Below are 17,085 nucleotides of genomic sequence, written 5' to 3'. Positions count from 1 at the left end.
ATGAGGATGCTGTTTCAGTTTACATAAGACTGGCTGTTGGTGGAGAGATGTTGATGCTGTTTCAGTTAATATAAGACTAGCTGTTGGTGGAGAGATGTTGATGCCGATTCAGTTAACATAAGACTGGCTGTTGGTGGAGAGATGAGAATGCCGATTCAGTTAACATAAGACTGACTGTTGGTAGATAGATGATGATGCCGATTCAGTTTACATAAGAATAGCTGTTGGTGGAGAGATGTTGATGCCGATTCAGTTTACATAAGACTGGCTGTTGGTGGAGAGATGTTGATGCCGATTCAGTTTACATAAGACTGGCTGTTGGTGGAGAGATGATGACGCAGATTCAGTTTACATGATACTGGCTGTTGGTGGAGAGATGAGGATGATTACAGATTAAGAGGCCTATTACAAGTCAATCTATTATATGGAATGCATGATATTCAGAATGCTCACATACTTTGGAGGGTTTTCTTAAGTTTCTTTGAAATTTTTTCTCTGTAAACTTTTCTATCATTGAAGATTTTTGTCTTGATGGCTGTTATCCTTTTTTTAATTTCAATATCTTGAAGGATTGGATGCTTCTGAAGAAACTCTCTTACATCTTTTGATCCTGAAAAAAACAACAATCTTGTTCATTGGCATAGTTATTCATTAAGCATACAAAAAAAAAATTGTTGGAATTTATTTTACAGAGTTACCCATAATGTGCATTTGATAAGGCAGTGTCTATTGAAATGTGGCTGACTTTTATATTTGATGTTATATTTGTTTACTTTTTTCTCCTTTTTGCTTTATTTTTATTTTTTTATTCTTTGGGCTACTTTTACAATCTCTTAGTGTTGTAAATTAGTTCTAAGGTATCCATGCCTTTCCCCTGTAGAAAAAAAAGTTGAGGGCCAGTTGATGGCCATGTGGTGGACAGTTGAGGGTTAGCTGTTATAGGTTGCATTTCTGTAAATATTGACAATGCAATTTCCCATAGGAACTCCTTTTATGGCTAAAACTGTACTACTTTTACTATGAAGTTTTGTTTATCCTAGAATTGAAAGTTAATATTCACCAAATTTTTTTTCAAAGGTCAAGATATAGAGCTGTGCAGCATATTTTCAACTTTTCTTTGCCCTGAACTTTTCAGAGTTTTAACTAACACTAATTTTCTTAACTACCCCTACCTCAAATGAAAGGTTACAACAGATTTTAATGTAAACAATATGCACATGTTTATTTACTGCTAACATTCCCAAGTTATGTCTCTGTGAGGTGGATCACAGAGAACACAACTGGGAACCAGTATGTAAGCAAAATTAATTTTCTACAAGTATTCAAGATCTCCCCAAAAGAGGCATGTTTTGAGAAACAGCTGTATTAACAGAGTGCAACCTATAAGAAAAATAGTTGAGGGCTAGGTGTTGAGCATCTTAGCTCAACTCAAACCTGGACAAGAACTGTAGGTTTGATAGATGTCGCTCAACTTGCCCTCAACTGAAGCTGTACATTAAGTTGAGGAAAAGTTGAGCAATTGGCCTTTGGTTTTCATATAGTTGAGCAAAAGTTAAGCATTCAGACTTGGAATTTTTTGTAGCTGCTGAAAAGTTGAGCAATTAGAAATATGACCTGGTGATATGAATGTTATTAGCCATCTGTTTTCTCTGTGTATGGTGCAAATGGACAGGAAGTATTATTATAAATGTACACAAAGTTTGAGGCAAAATTAAGGGAAGCACATATTTATATCGTTTTTCTGTATTTTACAAAATCTTTGAAATAAAGATAAAAAAACAAACAGTATTTCTTTATTATGAGATATATCAAATATTCAAGGTTTGGGTAACAGTTATTATCAGAGGTAAATCACACTGTCACAGTACCCTAAAGAACCTCAAACATTTAAAATTTTAACTTGGTTTGAGCATAGACATGGCAAACAAAGATGTCTTCAAGCTATCATGAATAAAATATGAATTTTACAATGGATGTAGATAAAAAAAGTTACAAATAACTGTATTGACATTGAATAGTGCAGTATATTCTTCTGATGACATGACTCTTGGATTTAGGAATATTGATGGTTTAACATATATTTCTGGAAACATCTTTTGGTAAATACCTTGGATTAAAATTTCCACCAGATTGAATAAGTGTATATGCTCTTATAATTCAAAATAGTGATATTTAAAATGTCTTCTTATTTTTGAAGAGTGAAGAAAAAATTGAGACAATATAGTTATGCATTAACTTAGATATTATCAAAATGTGTAAGACAGGAGACATATTTATTTTATTATTAAGATAATTTGTTTTAAAAAGTATTACTAATAAAATAAGAATATTCTAATATGATGAATTTGGTATAAAATTATAGATCCATTCTAATTTACTAGATCCAAAAAGCAAGGTTAAAGTATTAATGTAGTGTGTTGTGAGTTGAGATCTAATAGCAAAATTTTGGCTATAAAAATACACCATTTTAATTTATTTTATCTACAATGTGTAGCCCTCAGTTTGCAATTACCAGATAATGCCCAACTTTTTAAGACCTAGCCCTCAACTTTTAATGACCTGGTCCTCAACTGTTGGCCAGGTACCCCTCAACTGTAATTGCTCAATTGTTGGACACCTAGTCCTCAACTGTGATATTTTCTTAAAGTTGCTCACTAATTTACATAAAGTTGAGCATTTCTAGTTGAGGGCTACCTAATTTGCATGGCAAAAATCCAGGTAGCCCTCAACTGGCCCTAAACTATTTGCTCAACTGATAGCCAGCTAGCCCTCAACTCTTAGTTCAACTGGCGGCCAGCAGGCCTCTACAATACCCTTTTTTCAACTTGTCCTACCAAAATTTACTTGTCCCAATGATATTGTTACTTGTCCAAAAAATTTCTATTAAAAAATAACCTTTTTACATTTTTAGTTGATAAAAGGAACAAAACGAATTTAAACAATAGACAGGATTTGATGTATTTCTTTTGATTTGAAATACTTTTCAAAAATACGAGTCAAGTACAACTAAATCTAGTCATGTCACGGGACTAAGGTTCTAGTTTTCATCAATGTCAGTCTCATCAGACTCTAAACAAGAGGCACCATCTAATAGGCCTGTACACTCATTGGATTTGTATCCTGGTTTTTTTTTAAGTTGAAAAAAGTTTATTGAAATGCAATCAATAAAAAGAAGATAAGGTCTGATTGCCAATGAGACAACTCTCTGCAAGAGACCAAATGACACAGAAAACTATAGGTCACCATATTGTCAGTATTGGTTTTTTTTCTACTTATGATCAAATATGAGTTTGTGAATTTAATGGTAAATTAAAAAAAATATTTCTGTGAAAAAATTACTGGTATGGTATTTCTTATAAGGAACAGAATAATGTAGCAAAATGAGGTACTGATTTGTCTTGGTCCCAAAATATCTCCTGCCTTGCCAAACTGTCTATCAATCATGTCTACTAAATATGTTTTCTCAGTGCCAAACTGTCTATTAAAACTTGAGGTGACGAACTGTCCTGTTAAGTTACCTGATCTACAAAACGCATCATTGATTCGGATCAGTAAATACCTTTCACCTGTTAAAAAGTATCTGACAAAGAACCAGTTGAAAATAATCAATTGCAAGTAAACATGTTGAAGAAAAAAGTTTTGCATTTAAATAAACAGAATGCAGAAACATGTCAAATTAATATTTGTTTTCGTGTTTTTTGTTTATAATAACTTTGTTCTTCAAAGTTGGATTACATTTTTTTTCTGCTGAATAATTGTGCTTGTCCCGACGGACAAGCTTGATACAGCTTTTACTTGTCCGACTTTTTTCACCTCTGGTACCGGGCAATCGGACAAGCGTTATTGTCGATGCCTGGTCCAGTTGAGCAATGCAGTTGGCTTAGTGATCATTTTTTAGGATAGGTTTTGTATTTGATAATCGATAATGCAAAAGTTTACCTGGCAATGACCCTTTGTTGTCCAAGCTAGATGTATCTGTAATGTATCTCTTAAAATAAACATCCACTACTTTAGTATTCTCTTCAGTCCATAATTTATATTTTCTTTTTGTTCCTATAAAATATTCAATTACAAAGCTACTTGTTTAATAATTGTAATCACTCATAAATCAAGTTACCTAAAATCTCCATAGATTTTGGGTTTGAAATAAATAACAATTTGAACATCAACCTTTTAATTTCCATGAATATAAATTCTGAAAACCTGCAAAATATTTATTTTAATTTATAATTAAATGTTGATGTTCAAATTCTAATGTATATCCATATCGTTCATCAGCTGCATAGACAAATTCCAATACAATATTAATTATCACTACAGTAGTCCCTCTATGAAACAGCCCCACCCTAGAACGGCCACCTCCCTTATTGGTCCACGTTAGGCTTACAATTCTGCAATTATATGCAGAAGTACCTCCCATGTATAGCCAATTCCTTTATCTGGCCAGTGGCTAGGTGTTTTCATGCTAGATTTGAAAAAATTAGGCCAGCTAATGTTCTCATGTAAAACAGGCTTTGGTATTTTGTACAGGCACATAACATTGACAAGAAAGATACTTCCTATAGTTTGATAAAAAATGTGTGTATGATTGTAAATTCAACAGTTCAGGGAAACTTGCAACATCATTTGATGTGGGGGAAACATAGATCAATGATATTGTAATATATAGAAAATCAGATGGGTCAGCTATTCAAAAATTGCATCAACAGAAAAATTGTAAAATTGCTATGAATAATGATGAAACCAATAGGAAAACTAACATGTTCATGGATATTTAATTTCATGGTTTTGCCAAAGTCTGCATTCACACTTATGGATTTTTTTTTTATTTGTTGAACATTTGATTTTGTGGATTACCTGTACCCACCAAATTCACAATGATTTGTATCCAACAAATCAGAAGTTCTAATTGAATAAATTTGACAGGAAAAATTTAAAAGTTTAAAACAGAGGGAAACTTGACAAATTGTTAACATAATACTGTGGATTCATTATTATTCGTTAGATACCAATTTTCGTGGGTGTTGTGGGTACAGGTGAACCACAAATTTCAATGTTCATATTATCATTAGGCTCTGTATACAGAGATTGGCAAAACCAAGAAATTAAAATTGCAAGTTTTCAGCAAACCACAAAAATTGATACCAACGAAAATAAATGAATCCACAGTACGCGTTTTTGCCACAAAACAAATGTCAAGATCTTGCAAATCTACTGCACAATATTGTGCAATTGAAGATTTCTTCTTCTGAATCATTAGACAGGAATTGGGAATACACAGGGTCCATTTTACAAAGGGTATTTTAAGAAAGACTTTGAAGTGAAAAAAATAGGACTTTAGTTTTAGCTGAATGAACAGGAAACCAGTTTATTCAGGGTCAGTTTACTAAGGTTTGACTGTATGAGATAAAATTATTATTGCAGCTTTAATGTCAATGTTATAGAAAGTTACCTTTTTCTGCCTCAGGTTCAGTTGGAACTTTCTGAAGTTTTGCAGCCTTGTTATCATCATATGTTGAACTTTTCCCTAAAAATAACAATAACTCAACTAAATAGTATAATACTCTTTCTCAGTCATAAGAACTTTCCATCATTACCGAACTAAACAAAGAAATAACACGATGGGTGTCGTATACGGTGCAGGAAATGCTTACCCTTCTAGAGCACCTGATTTCACTCCCGGTTTATAGTGGAGTTCATGTTGTTTCTTAATTATTATTTATAATTGTTGATGTAAATGTCCTTTGGTTTTGCGAGTCTTTGTTTACTCCTTGGTTTTGATTGTTATTGTCTTCCTTTCTTATCTATATTTAAGAAATAAGCTCCATCTGGAGGTTTTTTATATTACTGCTGAGGTCAAACTCTAAACAGTTGGAGCAAGATTGGACAAAATTTTCAAGCTTGAAATGGTGTGAATTTGGAATGTGATCAATTTGTCAAATAGACCTCTGTAACATCAGTCTCTGATTTGACACTTTCCCTTTGTGTTCATTGTTTCTTTTTGCATTAGAATCCTTGTGTTATCTGAGTTGTGACACAAGAGATTAGTTTTGACAAGTAATAATTAATGTAAATAAGAGTATTGAGACTAAATCATTAGACAGGAATTTGGAATACACAGGGTCCATTTTACAAAGGGTATTTTAAGAAAGACTTTGAAGTAAAAAAAAATAGGACTTTAGTTTTAGCTGAATGAACAGGAAACCAGTTTATTCAGGGTCAGTTTACTAAGGTTTGTCTGTATGAGATAAAATTATTATTGCAGCTTTAGTGTCAAAGTTATAGAAAGTTACCTTTTTCTGCCTCAGGTTCAGTTGGAACTTTCTGAAGTTTTGCAGCCTTGTTATCATCATATGTTGAACTTTTCCCTAAAAATAACAATAACTCAACTATATAGTATGATGCAATCTATAATATTCTTTCTCAGTTATAAGAACTTTCCATCATTACCGAACTGAACAAAGAAATAAGACGATGGGTGCCGTATACGGTGCAGGAAATGCATACCCTTCCAGAGCACCTGATTTCACTCCTGGTTTATAGTGGAGTTCATGTTGTTTCTTAATTATTATTTATAACTGTTGATGTAAATGTCCTTTGGTTTTGTGAGTCTTTGTTTACTCCTTGGTTTTGATTGTTATTGTCTTCCTTTCTTATCTATGTTTAAGAAATAAGCTCCATCTGGAGGTTTTTCATATTACTGCTGAGGTCAAACCCTAAACAGTTGGAGCAAGATTGGACAAAATTTTCAAGCTTGAAATGGTGTGAATTTGGAATGTGATCAATTTGTCAAATAGACCTCTGTAACATCAGTCTCTGATTTGACACTTTCCCTTTGTGTTCATTGTTTCTTTTTGCATTAGAATCCTTGTGTTATCTGAGTTGTGACACAAGAGATTAGTTTTGACAAGTAATAATTGATGTAAATAAGAGTATTGAGACTAAATCATTAGACAGGAATTTGGAATACACAGGGTCCATTTTACAAAGGGTATTTTAAGAAAGACTTTGAAATAAAAAAAATAGGACTTTAGTTTTAGCTGAATGAACAGGAAACCAGTTTATTCAGGGTCAGTTTACTAAGGTTTGACTGTATGAGATAAAATTATTATTGCAGCTTTAGTGTCAAAGTTATAGAAAGTTACCTTTTTCTGCCTCAGGTTCAGTTGGAACTTTCTGAAGTTTTGCAGCCTTGTTATCATCATATGTTGAACTTTTCCCTAAAAATAACAATAACTCAACTATATAGTATGATGCAATCTATAATATTCTTTCTCAGTTATAAGAACTTTCCATCATTACCGAACTGAACAAAGAAATAACAAGATGGGTGTCGTATACGGTGCTGGAAATGCCTACCCTTCCAGAGCACCTGATTTCACTCCCGGTTTATAGTGGAGTTCATGTTGTTTCTTAATTGTTATTTATAACTGTTGATGTAAATGTCCTTTGGTTTTGTGAGTCTTTGTTTACTCCTTGGTTTTGATTGTTATTGTCTTCCTTTCTTATCTATGTTTAAGAAATAAGCTCCATCTGGAGGTTTATTATATTACTGCTGAGGTCAAACTCTAAACAGTTGGAGCAAGATTGGACAAAATTTTCAAGCTTGAAATGGTGTGAATTTGGAATATGATCAAGTTAGTTATACATTACTATAGACTCGTGACACAATAAATGTGGTCGGAGAACTTTATTTGAGTTACCATATAGCAACGATCTATTTTGTCCCTAGCAACTTATTCCAAATTCATTAGTGTTAATTAGTTTAACTTCCATTTAGAACATACATGTGTAAGTAAAACTTCAAAACACTAAACAAAACAACTGTTGAGCTGCATGGAAAGTTTGTATTTCGAATGTTCAACCTGACAGGATTTAAAAACATTGGCACCTGATGTTCAAGGGACTTGTTCTTTAAATAGGCCAATTAGATGTGCAACATTGAAAAGTAGCAAAATTGATTACAAGAACACAGCTTGACTCACTATCACATTATTTACCCATTCATTTAAAAAAAATTAATAACAAGTTATACAAGACAGCCATTGTTCTAAGTTTAAACTTACTTTTGTTTGTTCTTCTCTCTGCTTGCTCCTCTGTATCACCAGATATCATAGAATCATTTGAAGAACATGGTTCATCTTCACAATCTCTTAAGTTTATATCACTTACATCTGTTGTATTTAAAATCTAAACAGAAAACAAACTTAAGACTTGTTGACTATTTTATTAAATGTGATTGTTTATTTAATGCATCATGTAAATGTAGCGGAATTTGATGAGACTGTTATTAAAGTGAGAGGGTTAGCGCTATAGAACCAGGTTTAATCCACCATTTTCTACATTTGAAAATGCCTGTACCAAGTCAGGAATATGACAGTTCTTGTCCATTCGTTTTTGATGCGTTTTTTTTTTGATTTTGCCATGTGATTATAGACTTTCCAAATTGATTTTCCTCTGAGTTCAGTATTTTTGTGATTTTACTTTTTAAAGGATGTACATTGACCTATAACGGTTTACTTTTATAAATTGTTATTTGGATGGGGATTTGTCTTATTGGCACTCACATCACATCTCCCAATATCTAAATACTCTCAAAACTTTCCTGTTTAAGATGTATAAAATATTTTATGGAAGAACCTGCAAAATCTGTTATGAAAGTGTGTATGTATTCTGAAACATAGCAATTGCAGTAAAGCCTCCACTTTCAAGATTCATAGCATACAAGACATCCAAATATACTTAATACTTTTGAACTTGACATAAAATGTAAGAAAGAATGTTTAAACAACAGCTGTCAGAATGACAAGAAACCAGACTTTTTTTACATCTATTTGGGTCCCAGCATTTTTCAATATCACAAGGACCAAAATCCTGCACAGGAATAGTGACAATCATCAATACAAAACTGTTGTTTTACATTGTCTTATCAGGCCCTTTTATAGCTGACTATCAAGTATGGGGCTTTGCTCATTTTTGATAGCCGTATGGTGACCTATATTTGTTGATGTCTGTGTCATTTGGTCTCTTGTGGACAGTTGTGGGCACTCATACCACATCTTCATTTTTATATTGACCTCCATTTTATCCTTACTAACAACATATTAAAATTTGAAAAGCTTTGCTTTGAAGGATTTATGAATAAATGCACAAATACAACTGGATATGCCATTTTTCAATCTTTCAAGAACCAGAACTCATGAACAGTGAAAATGAAAATCCTTCATATCAAGCATGACCTCCATTTTGTCATCTAATGAGTAAAAATATTTTAAAATTCTACAAGCTTTTTTAAAAGGTTCCTCAGTTTATGTATGATCCATCTTTTTTTCAAAATCACTATAAAACATTTATGTACCTTGTACATATCAAGTACTGACAAAAATACAACATGTATTATTAACTAGCTATAGGGTGATATTTACCATGTGGGATCTCTCAGATTCATCATCACTACAGTCTGAAAAAAACCACCAACAGTTTGATATCGAAATGTTCAGAATAACATATTGGAGATAAACACAAATAAATGGAGATTGTCATGTTGTGTCCATAAATGATGCCCCTGTTTAAAAATTATAAAGGGACATAGCTCAAGAACTTGAAAAGTGACACTACCCAAACATGTACTTGTTCTGGTTTTTTTGGCAAACAAGTATTGTAAATTGTGTATAGGTCTCATAATGTTTGGTAGGGACAAACTTAAGTAATAGAACAGAAACTAAAAATTATGCAATTTTTCCATTTTTAACCAGATTATGATTCAAATGATGCAACCAAATTTCATCTGTGTTTGTGGTAAAAAGTATTGTGTATAAGTTTTCTAATGTTTGGTTTAAGCAAACTCAAGTCAGAAAACAGAAACTAAAATTTTTGCTATTTTTCTATTTATAAAGGGCCATATAACTGTGAACGGTAAAAGTGACACCACCAAAAGTCATACTTGATCTGTGTTTTGTGTAATAAACATTGTACATAACATTTGGTACAGGCAAAGTTATGTTTAAAATTTTGTAATTTTTCCATTTATAAAGGGACAGAACTCTATAATGGTTAGAGTGACACTACCATCATTCAAACTTGATCTGTATTTTGTGATAATACACCTTGTGTACAAGTTACATAACATTTGATTGAGGCAAACTTAAGTTAGAGAACAGAAACAAATTTTGAGACGTACGTAGGTACATTCAGACAAGGGTAAAATCAAATGTCCCCCTGCTATAGTTTGGGCATACAAATTACCAAGCAAAGTTAACATTTTTATGTCAACTTACAGGTATGGATTTTTAAAGAAAGTATTGACTCTTACACCTTCTGAAATGTTTAACCTTCCAAATCCCACTCACAAAATTCACATGCACGATTAACCACTCCATTGACTTATACACTACCCAAATGGAATTAACTGGAAAAAATTTATGCATGCATGATCATCCCAAAAAATGTGCACTACTAGGGTGACTACATAAATACAGATGTCATATCACGGAGATAATGCATATTCCAATTAAAAACAGGCCCATTTAAAAAAAATCACCAAAAGCACCAAAATTAAACGTCCTGAAGCTCCTGACATTGAAGTATACAAATTTTCAGTAGGTCCCACTATCCAGTTTGAGAGGACAAAAAAACATTATGGATGTTTATATAGAAGATGACGCCAAATTAAAAGAAACTTGACCTATTGGATAGAAGGCGCTTAAAATAGATTTTTGCATGAAACATATTATTTTCATTCTTCATACCTGGAAGTAAATCAAAAACTGATTCAGCTGCCAGCCAAGCATCATCTGTGAAGTATTCTTTTGCTGCATCTTGTAGCATCAGATCTTTCATGCAGCTTGCAGCTCTTATTTTTTCTGGTCTTTGTTCTACTTCATCTTCCTCTATCAATCCTTTTCCTGATATTGCCCTTACTGCAACATTATCATCCACCAGTTCATTCAAAAAGTCTGAAATCAAAAGTAACCAACATTTAAATATTCCTGTTATTCATTAACAACATAATATTTTTGATCTTATTGTCTATGGACAATGAATGAAGCTGATATTGAAATCTGGCAATTACTACAAGCATTAATCATGTTAAGGACAGTCACAAAAACTATTATTTTATCATTCCTCAACCTAATCAGTTTGTAAAAACGGGTACATATTCAGTGGTTAAGAAAAAAAATTCTGTTTAAACCACATTATTTATTAACGTATAAAGATTTACAACAATTGACTGTTTACATTTAAAGGTTCCTGATCTTTTTTTTTTTGTGACTTCTGTTGATCATCTCATTAAGTATTATAATCACTTACAATGCATAATATAAATAACAACTACCAAATTTATTGCAACAGATGTGCATTTCAACAAATAATGTCTCTTCAGTGATGTTCAAGGCTGAAATATTTAAACCAAAACACTAATACAACTGATTTTGAATAATTTGAAGATCAACTCAACAGTCAATTATTTAGGTGGCATCTAGGCTTATGTACACAAATAAAGCCGCTGTAAGCACTGTAGGCAGATAACCAAAAACCAAGGCAAACATAATTATGAAAACTGTGGTAATATTGCTTCAATTTATTTTCAAAGATTTAAAAGAACAAACATTAAACATTCATATATAATTGTACATTTATGCAAATAATTCATAGTTTATCAAGGTTTTCAAAAGCAACACATATATCAAGTATATTTTTTTCGCTGTCATGAGTCTGCAGTGGTACAAATTCGCAATGATTGCAGTTCTTCTAGTTTATAGTTAATGTTCATATAAGTTGACTGTTAGTATTTCAATTTGACTTTAGTACGAGCTTGTAAAAGTATGAATGGACTTGCTTTCCTGAAAAGAAAACTGAGTTTGTGTTCTACAGTACAAAAGGTATGAGACACAAATCAGATAAATGTTTACTACTACAGGGATCAAAGATGAGGTCTGACTGACCAGTTCATAGTAAATGTAAATGACCCCCACCTTCACCCCAAGTCTATGATGTCTAAGTTTGGAATAAAATGACAGGTAATTATAACGAGATTGTGTCCAAAGTCCACTTGCACTATCATTTGTATGTCATTCAGTCTTTTTTGAAATGAAAAACAGGAATGAATATGGTTTAGGAGTTGGTATTTCAATCTTTTACAAGTTATCAAAACACACACAAGAGGGGGTGGGGTGATCCTAGGGACTACGCCTATATTTCAATTATTTTTTTATCTTGTCATATGAATTAATATGGTTTGGGGTGGGGATCTCAACTGTTATCAAGTTTTCAAACAGGAATGAGTGGGTGATCCTAGTGACTTCCCCTATATTTCAATTGATTTGTTATATTGTCCAATGCATGAATATATATGGTTATGGGATGGGGATCTCATCTGTTTCTAAGTTATCAAACAGGAGAGGGTAAGTTGACCCTAAGAACTCTCCCTATATTTCATTTGATAAGTTCTCATACATGAATATATATGGTTAAATTTAAAGTTGGGGATCTTGACTGTTTCCAATAACTCCATCAGGAGGGGTGGGGTGACTGCATTGACTCCCCCTATATTTAATTTAATTTAGAGGTTGGGATCCCCACTGTTTCAAAGTTCTCAAACAGGAAGGATGGGGTGACCACAGGGACTTCCCCTATATTTAATATGATTTGTTATATTGTTCCATACATGAATATATATGGTGTAGGGGTGGGGATCTTGATGGTTATGAAGTTCTCAAACAGGAGGAGTGGGTGACCCCCAGGGACCCCCCTATATTTCATTTGATTAGTTACTAGTATATTGTCCAATACATGAATAATTATGGTTTAGGGTTGAGGATCTCAAATGTTTCCAAGTTCTCAAACAGGATGGTGTACAGTTACCCTAGAGACCCCCTTATAATTCATTTGATTCCTTCAACTTTTGCCATTAGGGAAATCTAAACTATTTGTCTTTAGAGATTTTCAGCGATTAAATATTTCATACATTTGTTTTTGACATCTTAGCCAAAAGCTCAGGGGATAATAAACTACATATGTGCTCTACTTCCTATGTGCAACTTCAAAACTTTTGGAAAAATCGACGATCATTTAAGTTTTTTCTTGTCATATTTTTTGTAAATCAGAATTAAAAGTATGAAAAACTGTCCAATAAGTTATAAATAACATAAAATCCAGCTAGATAATAACAATGGCAAGTATTTCAGCAATTATTGGGTAGAACACAAATCCAGGGTGCTTGTATAAGGCAGTTTAACTGCCTAAAAATAAAGCTACATATTTTGAGCAAATGTACGGTAAAGTGTTAAATTTAGACTTTTTATAATTTGGATAAATGTTTTACATAGTTATAAATCCCAAATGAGAATTTGATTCAAATCAGAGAACATGAATTCAATTTGACAGCTAATGTCCCTTTAAGATAAATTCCAAATCATATATCAGACTAACAGCAAATCAATTAAAACAATATCTGTATTTTTAAGCCAGTACCAAGGTTAAGTTTCATCAAAACATTGTTAATGTGAGAAAGAGTTGCACTAAAAAAATGTATTGACCAACAGATAGACATCCATCTACAGGCAGACTGAATGAAATTCATATATAATAAGTAGTAAAAGACATAATAGGATATATTAGAGAGCAACTAAATGGAAAAGACCAGTCAGCACAACAATACAAATACTATATAAAAATATGAATAACAAAAGAAAACTACATAAAATATAAACACTCCTCTGATAATGTACCATAATAAAAAAAACATAATTTACGCAAGGAAACCACGTTACACTATAACTAAATCACTTTTGGTCATATATAATTAGTAAACTGTGAAAGTACAGAATATTATAAAAAAAAAAGTCACAGGGCAAACACACTATGAACTACAACTGCATGCAGAATGATACCCATTTAATATTTAATAATCTAAACTGCAACTTTTAATCTTTTAATTATTATAAAAACAAAATTTTGATAAATGAAAGTCAGATTTCTGGTAGTGAGATGCTAGTACGATAAAGTGTTAATTTTATATACTCATAGTTCTCGTACATATGGGAAATAGTAATTTTATCCTGGGCTTGATTTTGATAAGAATTATTTTAAAATTCAAGATACATTTATATCAAAAGTTCATGTTACTGTTTTCTTTAGGTGACCTAATTAACACCTTTGATGGTCTTTAATCTGTTGATCACATGATCTCAGGGTTTCAGTGAGTTTGTTATAACTTACATGGGTCAATGTTTACTTTGCAGTTTCTGTCAATTCAAACAATTTGTAATCTTCATATGTAATGGCTTAAATTTTTCAATTTTTTTTTTTGAAAACTAAAATCAATGAATCTAAAAACCAATGAAGATGTAAATGTTGCTCAAACCACAAGAATTAAAGTACTTTCACAGTACTGTATGTACCATTTAACTAATTAAGTTTGACTAACCTTTAAGAGAGAAGGTAATTTCTGGATTTTTTGGACCAGTCTCTGCAACTTTTGATGAGGAAGCTTTCATGTTTCCTGCAAAAAAAATTTAACTTTCAGCATTAACATTTAACGCAAAGGCAAACCTCAATCAGAGTTGAGAACCACATCTGCTTGCAAAAATCTTAGGACACTTATTTTTCATCTATAGGTTTAATTTGGTTCAGGATATATATTTGTCTTCATCATTTGACAAGTGTAACTAGTAGGTTTTCATTAAAATTGATTGTTTTGGCTCCAGCATCTTCAGTTATATTGTATCTCTTAATTCTGATTTTTAGACCTTTATAGTTTATGTATATATATATATCTTATGTTTAATTGTGTCATATAATATTTCATTATGGCGTTTTAAATAAATCTGACTGTGTGTTTGTATTGCCTGAATTGTTTTATAAAAGTTATTTTAGGGCCATTTGTAGCAAAGTGAGTCAAGGACTCATGCTGAAGGTTGTACTGTGACTTTTAATTGTTTATATTTACTACTTCAGTTGTTGGATGGAGAGTTGTCTCACTGACAATATATCACATTTTATTTTTATGAACATGTAAAACTCTAATGTTGAGACTTACCCCCATTATTGTCTTGCTTCTTATATCTAAACATACAACGCCTTATCTTGTATGCAAAGTTTCATGGAGTGCATGGATAGAATGAATGACAAGACTGATTTTATGAAGGAGGGGAGTTATTATAAAAACTATTGTAATTATATGACATCAAAAACTCAACTACATCTTTGCTAGCCAAGGGTTAAGATCCTTAACAATGTACTTACCCCTGTCTAAACATTGAAGAGCTTTCCCAACAGATGTTGTTATCCTCACAGATTCAGGGCACTGGTATACATCTCTATTCATGTCTGCACTGTGCCCCATGTGTAAATAAAATAATCGGCGCTCTTTTTCTGGGATGTCCATTGCAGCATATAAAGTTGCAGCCCTGTGTCGCATATCAGTAGCAGTGATGTCCTTGCTAAGTCTGGCTTTTTTGCAACATTTTTTTACACAACTCCATCCAATTACATGTTCATCTTTACCAGCAGTTGTGGGAAATAAAAATTTATTTCCTTTCCCAATGCCGGCATCATCTCGAACTTTTTCATCTGCAAGGATTCTAATGGCATCCCAACAATCCTGGGGTATTAACAGTGACACAAGCTTTCTTTTTCCTGCTTGGTATGCAATCTTTAATTCACATAATAATTTTTGCTCAATGGGGTCCTCCACCTTTTCCACTGAATCTTGCGAAAACCAGACTCCATTTTCTGCATCATCCCATTCTGATAGTAAAAGCCTAGCAGGTTCGCCTCCTCTTCGAGCATTAAATAGTGTTAATCTGCATACAAGTAAATCTCTAATCTCAGCATATTCATTAGAAGTTATAAATTGGAATTTGGTTTTAATGTCTTTGATTTTATTTTCCAGCCATTCTTTCAACATCTTAACATCATCCTCATCTGGAAGGCGAGATGGCATCCTCAATTCTTTCTGTCTTAGTACAGTTATTTTATATTCTGCATCCCCAAATATACCTGGCCAGCAAAATTCCAATAGATCTCCGAAGCGCTTAATCTCATCAACTTCAGCATCTTTTTTTTGGATGAGAAATTCTCCAGTGAGATATTTGATAACTCTCTTTATGAGATAGCCATATCCGATTTTTAGCCCTGCTTTTGTGTGCCCAGTTTCTTCATTTATTGTTAGGGCTAAAATGGATGACTCCAACGAATGAAAATTGCCTCTGTCAAACATGTTTACAGCTGATTTAGCCTCAGCATCACCATTTATCTCACATTGTTTTCTAAATTCTAACAATAAATGGGCCACTCTCCTCATATCTGACATAACTGATTTTCTTTTTTCTTCTTTTTTACTTTTCTTAGCCTCCACATTTCTATACATCTGCAGCCCAAATGATGTTATAAGATTGTCTGTTCTACATAAATTTCCTACCTCAGAATTATGGAATTTTGCTAGAACATCAAAGTTAAATGAAGAAGTAAACTTTGGAGATGCAATATGCACTGGATCTAAGGCTTTCGCTGTAGTTGTTGTAGATTCAACTGCAGTGCATGTGGATCTGTGTCTCTTATAGTAAGACTTTGTTAAAAAACCTTTACATAAAGAACAGTAAACAAGTTGACCTGCTCCATGCTCCCTCTCTTTAAAATATTTTACTTCTGCTTGAGATCCTTCATCCTCCATTTTTTTCACCTGGTCTAAATTAGCTTTCCAAATACCTTCTTTCCTCAGGTTAGCCATTTGCTTTACTTGATCTTGATGGGGCAGCCTTTTTAAAACTTTGACCTCAGGAATATCTTTGTGTTTGCGAAGGACGTGATTGGACAATCTAGCCATAAGGAGACCACAGAAAGGGCAGGGTCTGTAAGGTTTTGACCTTGTTGATTTGCTTTTTTCTCCTGAAAGAAACATTTAAAAGAATCAAGTTAATAAAAACTCATTCAATAAAAGAGAGCCACTCATGACTTTAATTTAATTTGTCTGTTTAGGGAATAATGAAAGCAGGAGATGTGCTGAGGACTGTATTCTGCCTACAAAAATAAAACTGTTTCTAAGCTTAAAAATAATTGTTGAGCATGTGCTTTTTTACCAAA

General features: G+C 32.7%; 1 protein-coding gene across 1 annotated transcript in view; it reads right to left on the bottom strand.

The window, feature by feature from the left end:
- Nucleotides 1-300: 300 nt before the first annotated feature.
- LOC134722368 (uncharacterized) overlaps nucleotides 301-17,085 on the bottom strand; it is a 41,843-nt gene continuing 25,058 nt past the window's right edge. Inside the window, exons 15-24 of the mRNA XM_063585984.1 lie at nucleotides 15,247-16,890; nucleotides 14,429-14,503; nucleotides 10,749-10,955; nucleotides 9,426-9,460; nucleotides 8,067-8,190; nucleotides 7,146-7,220; nucleotides 6,294-6,368; nucleotides 5,453-5,527; nucleotides 3,940-4,053; nucleotides 301-610 (exon numbers count right to left, since the gene is read on the bottom strand). Coding sequence (XP_063442054.1) covers nucleotides 450-610; nucleotides 3,940-4,053; nucleotides 5,453-5,527; nucleotides 6,294-6,368; nucleotides 7,146-7,220; nucleotides 8,067-8,190; nucleotides 9,426-9,460; nucleotides 10,749-10,955; nucleotides 14,429-14,503; nucleotides 15,247-16,890 — 2,585 coding nt within the window. The 3' untranslated portion in view covers nucleotides 301-449. The remainder of the gene's footprint in view (nucleotides 611-3,939; nucleotides 4,054-5,452; nucleotides 5,528-6,293; nucleotides 6,369-7,145; nucleotides 7,221-8,066; nucleotides 8,191-9,425; nucleotides 9,461-10,748; nucleotides 10,956-14,428; nucleotides 14,504-15,246; nucleotides 16,891-17,085) is intronic.

This window comes from Mytilus trossulus, chromosome 6, assembly GCF_036588685.1.
Source record: "Mytilus trossulus isolate FHL-02 chromosome 6, PNRI_Mtr1.1.1.hap1, whole genome shotgun sequence".
Lineage (NCBI taxonomy): Eukaryota > Metazoa > Mollusca > Bivalvia > Mytilida > Mytilidae > Mytilus > Mytilus trossulus.
This window is presented reverse-complemented; position numbering and strand designations above follow the sequence as displayed.